The 8,331-nt window shown below is 63.4% G+C and overlaps 1 protein-coding gene across 1 annotated transcript; it reads left to right on the top strand.

The window, feature by feature from the left end:
- SLC6A8 (solute carrier family 6 member 8) lies at window positions 1-8,120 on the top strand. Its single transcript, XM_032757914.2, has 13 exons — window positions 1-357; window positions 1,884-2,015; window positions 2,795-3,044; window positions 3,494-3,626; window positions 4,564-4,698; window positions 4,786-4,889; window positions 4,974-5,098; window positions 5,417-5,529; window positions 5,642-5,779; window positions 5,856-5,958; window positions 6,050-6,150; window positions 6,236-6,406; window positions 6,591-8,120. The coding sequence occupies exons 1-13, from the start codon at window positions 96-98 to the stop codon at window positions 6,729-6,731; spliced, it is 1,908 nt and encodes a 635-aa protein (XP_032613805.1). The 5' UTR covers window positions 1-95; the 3' UTR covers window positions 6,732-8,120.
- Window positions 8,121-8,331: the final 211 nt, after the last annotated feature.

The raw sequence follows: 8,331 nt of genomic DNA, 5'->3' as shown, positions 1-8,331 counted from the left end.
CGGGGCCCTCCCCGGTGCCGCCGGTGCCCCCCGCCTGACCGCCGCCCCCCGCGAGGCGCCGCGACCCCGGCCCGGCCGTGCGGCCCGCCGGGGCCATGGCGAAGAAGAGTGCCGAGAACGGCATTTATAGCGTGTCCGGCGACGAGAAGAAGGGCCCCCTCATCGCGCCCGGGCCCGACGGGCCCCCGGCCAAGGGCGACGGCCCCGCGGGCCTGGGGACACCCGGCGGCCGCCTGGCCGTGCCGCCGCGCGAGACCTGGACGCGCCAGATGGACTTCATCATGTCGTGCGTGGGCTTCGCTGTGGGCTTGGGCAACGTGTGGCGCTTCCCCTACCTGTGCTACAAGAACGGCGGAGGTGAGCTCCCCCGCCCGCCGCGGCCCCCTCCCCCAGCAGGCCGCCGGCCCCCAACGCCCGACCCCCGGAGCCGCGGCGGAGGGGTGAAGTCCGGGCAGCGGGTGGCCCCCGGGCACGCGGGGGTCGGGGCCGCCCCTCGTCTGCCGCTCCCGCTCGGTGGCCGGGCCGGGCGCCTCCACCCCCCTCGCAGTCATGTGCCTCGCAGGGTGGGGGGAGGGGGCCGGCGATGCCCGTGAGGCTGCCCCCCAGACTCCGGGGCTGGGAGGAGCGATTGGCCGCCGAGGTGGGAAAGCAGGCCTGCGCCTTGGGGTCTCCGCGAGGTAAGGAGCCCTGGCTGCCCCCGCGGGTCGGGCACACAAGCGGCACATTGTGTGGGCCCCCCACGTGTGCACACACACGAACACACACACACACAATGGGCCACTCTGTCCCTCCCCCTGCCCTCCCCTCCCCTCGCGGCCCTCCCGCCCCTCCCCTCTGGCCCAGGCCTGGAACACTGGGTGCCCGAGCCAGGCTTGGGAAGCCTGCGGCCTGGCCCGCCTGGCGCCGCCACTGGACACACTGCATGCACGTCCCATGCCCGCCCGCCCGCCCGGGCCCAGCTTAGCAACAGCGATGGGCACGCGTGTGTCCTGTGACTACAAAAAAGCACTGGGGTTGCTGGAAGCCGAAGTGACCCGGTGATGGGTGGGCAACAGAGGTCCAGAGCAAAGGCCTTTGCCCAAGGTCAGGAGAAGGATGCTGGGACCTGGAGTCAGGCAAGTTGCAGCCAAGCTCAGCCTCTGAGTAGTGGAGCGAGCCCAGCCAGGGCAAGGGTAGGAGGCCCAGAGAGGAGAAGGGGGTAGTGGCACCCAGCTCTCCCTGCCCTTTTGCCACCCCCACCCCAGCCTGCTGGCCAGGGCCTGTGTCACGCCCTGCCTATCTCCTGCAGAGCCTGACTCCCTGGGCTTGCTAAGGCCGGCCTGGCCTCTCTTCCCGCACCTGTATCCCTCTGTCCTTGTACATCGCCATCCCACCAGCAGGGGACTGTGACCCACCCACCCTCTGCCTTGGACCTCACACTTGCAGGCAAGCGTCCAAGTGCAGGACAGTCGCGCTCCCTGCCTTTGGATGAGCCCCTGAGGCCTGATCACCCAGCCTTGGCGCACGCGCACACATGCACGTGCTCTCATCGTGCTGCCTGAAACAGGGAATTGCGGCACTAGGGACAGCCTGCGTGTCTGAGCGTGTGTGTCCTCCATGGCCATCACCCCAAGTGACCGTGGGGGTGGAAGCCCTGTGGGCCTAGGGCCCCTCTGCCACCCAGGGAATAGGGCTCCAATGGCCCAGGGGCTACTGTAGCCCCTCTTCAACACACTCACCCCACCCCCTCAAGACTCCACCTGGGGCCTGAGTCAGTGACCACCCCTACACTGACTCACCCAGTGGGAAGTTGTGATGGGGCCTTTGGAGTCTGGGCTGGCCCGCTGGGCCTGGGCAGCCTGGCTGGGGGCCACCCTGAGTCCACCCTGCGCCTCCACCCCCAGGTGTGTTCCTTATTCCCTACGTCCTGATCGCCCTGGTTGGAGGAATCCCCATTTTCTTCTTGGAGATCTCGCTGGGCCAGTTCATGAAGGCCGGCAGCATCAATGTCTGGAACATCTGTCCCCTGTTCAAAGGTGAGCAGCCCTTGGCCAGCCTCAGAGACTGCCCCCTTTTCCCAGCTGGCTCCCACTTGAGAAATCTTTTCCTGTCCTGAGCACCAGGCCTGGGGCCACGTGATGGCATCCCAGTCTCGAGGGGGGAGCCTGGAGAAGATGTTCAGGCCGCACAGCGAACTTGGGGAAGCGGGGACTAGAGGGGGCATAGGCAGCTCCACAAGGCAAGGACAGGCCAGGCATAGCCGGGCTGGGGACGGGACCTGCCCAGCACACTTGGCTCTCTAGGTAGGTCCTACTATTACTATCCCCAAGGACGCTGCGGCACAGACAGGTGGAGCGACATACTGAGGTTGCCCACTGCCGGGGCGACTGTCTCCAACACTACCTCAGGCTACTAGAAACCCCCCCCCTCCCCACCACCACCACCAGCTGGAGGCTACTGGGTGGCCAGGCGGAGGCTTGGACCTCCTGGAACCGCCATGGTGGCAGTGGGACCCAGAGAAGGGGCCAGGTGTGTGAGGCTGGAGACTCAACAGCACTTGTCAGATGGGGACAGGAGGAGAGGGGCTCGCTCTGCCTTGGGTCTAGGGGGCGGCTGGAGGAGAGGAGACAGGCTGGGGAGTCAGCCCAGTGTTGGGGCTCACACAAGGGGGAGTCCAGGGGAGTCAGGAGCACCACAAACAAGGCTCCAGGAGGACAGACGGTGGGAGCACTGCCAGCCTGGGTGGGGAGATAAAGGGGTGGCAGGGGGAGGTGGCCAGGAAAGAATCTACATGGCAAGGACTTCCCGGCCCCAGGCCTGGGCTACGCCTCCATGGTGATCGTCTTCTACTGCAACACCTACTACATCATGGTGCTGGCCTGGGGCTTCTATTACCTGGTCAAGTCCTTCACCACCACGCTGCCCTGGGCCACATGTGGCCACACCTGGAACACTCCCGACTGCGTGGAGATCTTCCGCCATGAAGACTGTGCCAATGCCAGCCTGGCCAACCTCACCTGTGACCAGCTTGCTGACCGCCGGTCCCCTGTCATCGAGTTCTGGGAGTGAGTCTGGCACCTCTGGGCCAAGCCCATCCCATCCCCCAGGTCTCCCTCACGTTGCCCGGCTGCAGGGGAATGGCCCTGAGGGGGGGACCAGGGTGTTTGTTGCCTGGCAGTCCATCCTGGACCCTGCCTGCCCTTGCCTGCCCTCGGAGAGTCCTGGGGCCAGCCCCAGGGGCTGGGCCAGGTCAGCCCCGCTCCTGGGTTCAGCAGCCTATCACTGTCCTGGTCACTCCCACCTGATGGGGGAGCTGGGGCTGCATGTGGGGTGGGATGGGAGTGGCCTCCCAATGGCCAGGGGCTCGTGGGCTGCAGGCCCAGCCCAGATGGACAAGAGGGACCCGCTGAACCCTGGGCTGTGAGAGAGAAGGGAGCCACGACTCCTGGGGGTGGACCTTGTGGCTCCATCCTCTGCTGGCACAGGCCTCATGGGACCTCCCTCCCTCCCCTAGGAACAAAGTCTTGAGGCTGTCTGGGGGACTGGAGGTGCCAGGGGCCCTCAACTGGGAGGTGACCCTTTGTCTGCTGGCCTGCTGGGTGCTGGTCTACTTCTGTGTCTGGAAGGGGGTCAAATCCACGGGAAAGGTACCACTAGAAGCATGGAGGGGGGAGGGTGGCTCAGCCCTGGGAGCTGGATGTCTGTGCCAGGCACACCTGTGGCAACAGGAGGCGACCAGACAGAGTCTAGCCCTAAGGAAGGGGGAGGTACTGAAAGCCAAGCAACACTCCCCACCCTACAAATCCAGGGCCCAGCAGCCTTTGCTCCTGGCGGGGAGAGGCCCCGGCAGGCACTGTCCCTTCCCTGTGCCCATCACCCCCACCGGTGCCCTCCTGCCAGTCTCTGGCTCTTGTGACAGTCTGGTGGACCTGGTCTGGCCATCTGTTACCTGCCTATCTTGCTTTGGGGACCCAGAGCAGAGTCTGGCCACATCCCTTGGGGGCTCCCGGTCAGGCTGGGGAGTCACCTGAACAAAGAAGACAGTATCTAGAGCTGTGGGACATGGCCAGCTCCCTGGGGGACAAGGTCCCCAGAGCAGCCTGTGGAAAGAGGGGGCAGACGGTGTGGCAGCCGCGTCTCGCTTGCCTCTGCCTGGCCCAGTTCCACTCTCCACCTGCTCAGCCCCCACCTCTCTCCAGAAGAGGAGAGGGACCCGGCCCCGATCCAATATCCTGCTCCCTGCCTGGGCCTCCCACACCTGCACTGCCCACACACTCACACAGCTCTCACTCCCCACATGCTCCACGCCTCCTGTCCCCACTGAGGAGAGCTCCCAGAGGTTTGCCCGCTCCCCACCGACACGCGTCCCTGCAGACAAACGAGGCGCCCAGAGAGCTTCCCCACTGCACTTGCCAGGGCTGCCGGGGCCCAGCCTTGCCCCTAGCTTCCTCTGGCGGGAGCCATGGCTCGGAGGAGAATGGGGACCTCTGAACATACCTGCCCGCAAGGGGCACCGGAGACGCTGGGAGTAGGGGTGTGAGGGAGGTGGTGCCGCAGCCCCTGCTGAGCAGCCTGGCCCCCCAGATCGTGTACTTCACTGCTACATTCCCCTACGTGGTCCTGGTCGTGCTGCTGGTGCGTGGAGTGCTGCTGCCTGGCGCCCTGGACGGCATCATTTACTATCTCAAGCCTGACTGGTCAAAGCTGGGGTCCCCTCAGGTGAGGTGGAGGTGGGGAGGCTGCAGCAGGGTGCTGGGGGGGAGCCCTGCAGGCCCCTCATGCCTGTGCTCTCCGGCCCTCCTCTAGGTGTGGATAGATGCGGGGACCCAGATTTTCTTTTCTTACGCCATTGGCCTGGGGGCCCTCACAGCCCTGGGCAGCTACAACCGCTTCAACAACAACTGCTACAAGTAAGCACTGCCGCCCTGCCACCCGTGCCCTGTCCGCCCTGCCCAGCAGCCTAACCCATCCACTCTGGCCCCTCCACCCCTCAGGGACGCCATCATCCTGGCTCTCATCAACAGCGGGACCAGCTTCTTTGCTGGCTTCGTGGTCTTCTCCATCCTGGGCTTCATGGCTGCAGAGCAGGGCGTGCACATCTCCAAGGTGGCAGAGTCAGGTAGGGCCCTACCCCCAGCCCCGCCTCCAGAGCAGCAACTGCCACCCAGATGCATGATGTACACGAACACGCAATAGACATGCTGAAAAGTGACGAGGATTCAAACAGAACTTGTCAGATTGTGGGCCTGCGGGGGCAGGTCCTGGGATTTGTCAATGTTGACAGAGAAAGGACCTCCCAGCCCCTGCTGCACGACCCAGGGTTGACAGCGCCTCAGAGGCAGGCGTGGGCATGGGCGCGAGTGTTGCAGGCAGGGCTCAGGGTGCGCGCAGGGCAGGACATCGGCTGCAAGGTCTAGAGCCTGCACCTTTCCCACAGGGCCGGGCCTGGCCTTCATCGCCTACCCACGGGCTGTCACACTGATGCCAGTGGCCCCACTCTGGGCTGCCCTGTTCTTCTTCATGCTGTTGCTGCTTGGTCTCGACAGCCAGGTTTGCATGGGGCTCTGGGACAGGGAGCCAGGAGGGGGGCGGAGTGAGGGCTGCAGGCAAGGAAAGGGGTGGAGGGTGGTGCGGGGCTCGGCCTGAGCTGCCCTGGCCACAGTTTGTAGGTGTGGAGGGCTTCATCACCGGCCTCCTCGACCTCCTCCCGGCCTCCTACTACTTCCGTTTCCAAAGGGAGATCTCTGTGGCCCTCTGTTGTGCCCTCTGCTTTGTCATCGATCTCTCCATGGTGACTGATGTGAGTGGGGTGGGGGGTCTGCCTGTGACCTCTGGTGGCCGTCCGCCATCCTCCCTGACTGGGCTCTGTCCCCCAGGGCGGGATGTACGTCTTCCAGCTGTTTGACTACTACTCGGCCAGCGGCACCACCCTGCTCTGGCAGGCCTTTTGGGAGTGCGTGGTGGTGGCCTGGGTGTACGGTAGGTCATGGCTGAGGGCTGGGTTGGGGGACTGTGGCGGGGAAGGCAGGTCTGCAGCTTGGCCCTCCCGCCTCGCCTCGCCTCGCCACAGGAGCTGACCGCTTCATGGACGACATTGCCTGTATGATCGGGTACCGACCTTGCCCCTGGATGAAATGGTGCTGGTCCTTCTTCACCCCGCTGGTCTGCATGGTAAGGGCTGGGGGAGGTGGGGCGGGGTGGGGGGCGAGGCAGGGCAGGGTGGGGGCCCCATTAACTGCGGCATTCTGGTCCATAGGGCATCTTCATCTTCAACGTTGTCTACTACGAGCCGCTGGTCTACAACAACACCTACGTGTACCCGTGGTGGGGTGAGGCCATGGGCTGGGCCTTCGCGCTGTCCTCCATGCTGTGCGTGCCGCTGCACCTCCTGGGCTGCCTCCTCAGGGCCAAGGGCACCATTGCTGAGGTAAGGCTCCCGCCCGGCCCGCCCTCCCCTCCCCTGGTGTGAACATTCAACCCAGCCTGCTTCCTAGCCAGGGAGTGGCCCCGACTAGGGTGGCAGGCAGTGGGAACTGGAGAGAGGCAGAGGAAGTCACCGTGGGGATAAGCAGGTGACCCTGGGGGCTTCAGCATGCCCTCCTCTCCTGCAGCGCTGGCAGCACCTGACCCAGCCCATCTGGGGCCTCCACCACTTGGAGTACCGAGCTCAGGACGCAGATGTCAGGGGCCTGACCACCCTGACCCCAGTGTCCGAGAGCAGCAAGGTCGTCGTGGTGGAGAGTGTCATGTGACAGCTCAGCTCACATCACCAGCTCACCTCTGGTAGCCATAGCAGCCCCTGCTTCAGCCCCACCCCACCCCTCCAGGGGGCCTGCCTTTCCCTGACACTTTTGGGGTCTGCCTGGGGGAGGAGGGGAGAAAGCACCATGAGTGCTCACTAAAACAACTTTTTCCATTTTTAATAAAACGCCAAAAATATCACAACCCACCAAAAATAGATGCCTCTCCCCCTCCAGCCCTAGCCGAGCTGGTCCTAGGCCCCGCCTAGTGCCCCACCCCCACCCGCAGTGCTGCACTCCTCCTGCCCCTGCCACGCCCACCCCCTGCCCACCTCTCCAGGCTCTGCTCTGCAGCACACCCTTGGGTGACCCCTCACCCCAGAAGCAGCAGTGGCAGCTTGGGAAATGTGAGGAAGGGAAGGAGGGAGAGACAGGAGGGAGGAGAGAGAGGAGAAGGGAGGCAAGGGAGGGGCAGCAGAACCAAGGCACATATTTCAGCTGGGCTATACCCCTCTCCCCATCCCTGTTATAGAAGCTTAGAGAGCCAGCCAGCAATGGAACCTTCTGGTTCCTGCGCCAATCGCCACCAATATCAATTGTGTGAGCTTGGGTGCGAGTGCACGCGTGCGTGAGTACGTAGAGTATATATAGATCTCTATCTCTTAGCAAAGGTGAATACCAGATGTAAATGGTGCCTCTGGGCAAAGGAGGCTTGTATTTTGCACATTTTATAAAAACTTGAGAGAATGAGATTTCTGCTTGTATATTTCTAAAAAAAGGAAGGAGCCCAAACCATCCTCTCCTTACCACTCCCATCCCTGTGAGCCCTACCTTACCCCTCTGCCCCTAGCCAAGGAGTGTGAATTTATAGATCTAACTTTCATAGGCAAAACAAAAGCTTCGAGCTGTTGCGTGTGCGAGTCCGTTGTGTGGATGTGCGTGTGTGGTCCCCAGCCCCAGACTGGATTGGAAAAGTGCATGGTGGGGGCCTCGGGGCTGTCCCCATGCTGTCCCCTTGCCCACAAGTCTGTGGGGCAAGAGGCTGCAATACTCCGCCCTGGGTGTCTGGGCTGCTAACCTGGTCTGCTCAGGCTTCCCACCCTGTGCCCTGGGCTGGGCACATCCCCAGGAAGGGACCCTGGACACAGCTCCCACGTCCAGGCTTAAGGTGGATGCACTTCCCGCACCTCCAGTCTTCTGTGTAGCAGCTTTAACCCACGTATGTCTGTCACGTCCAGTCCCGAGACGGCTGAGTGACCCCAAGAAAGGCTTCCCCGACACCTGGACAGAGGCTGGGAGGGCTGGGGCTGGGTGAGGGTGGTGGGCCTGCGGGGACATTCTTACTGTGCTAAAAAGCCACTGCAAACATAGCAATAAAAACATGTCATTTTCCAAAGCAGGCTCCTGCTTCTGCCTCTGCTGCTCTAAGGGGTTGGGGTACAGGAACTAATAGGGGTTGTGCATGACCAGGATGCAGGGCTCAAAGAGGAGTTAAGGACAACAGATTTGGCCTGAGCAAGAGGAAAGATGGAACTGCCAGGTCCTGCAACAGGGAGGCAAGGAGAGAATGGTCCGGAGTCAGCCTTGGGTGTGTCATGCAGGAAGTGTCATC

This window comes from Hylobates moloch, unplaced genomic scaffold (genome assembly GCF_009828535.3).
Source record: "Hylobates moloch isolate HMO894 unplaced genomic scaffold, HMol_V3 SCAFFOLD_7, whole genome shotgun sequence".
In the NCBI taxonomy this organism is placed as follows: Eukaryota; Metazoa; Chordata; class Mammalia; order Primates; family Hylobatidae; genus Hylobates; species Hylobates moloch.
The sequence above is the reverse complement of the archived record's forward strand: the minus strand, read 5'-3'. Positions and strand labels throughout refer to the sequence as shown.

What these genes read in the sequence shown, in the direction of transcription:
- SLC6A8 (XM_032757914.2), top strand. Translation starts at nt 96, where the DNA reads ATGGCGAAGAAGAGTGCCGAGAACGGCATTTATAGCGTGTCCGGCGAC. An exon ending in CCTGTCATCGAGTTCTGGGA is followed by an intron (nt 3,045 to 3,493) that starts GTGAGTCTGGCA and finishes TCCCTCCCCTAG; the next exon opens with GAACAAAGTCTTGAGGCTGT. An exon ending in TTCAACAACAACTGCTACAA is followed by an intron (nt 4,890 to 4,973) that starts GTAAGCACTGCC and finishes TCCACCCCTCAG; the next exon opens with GGACGCCATCATCCTGGCTC.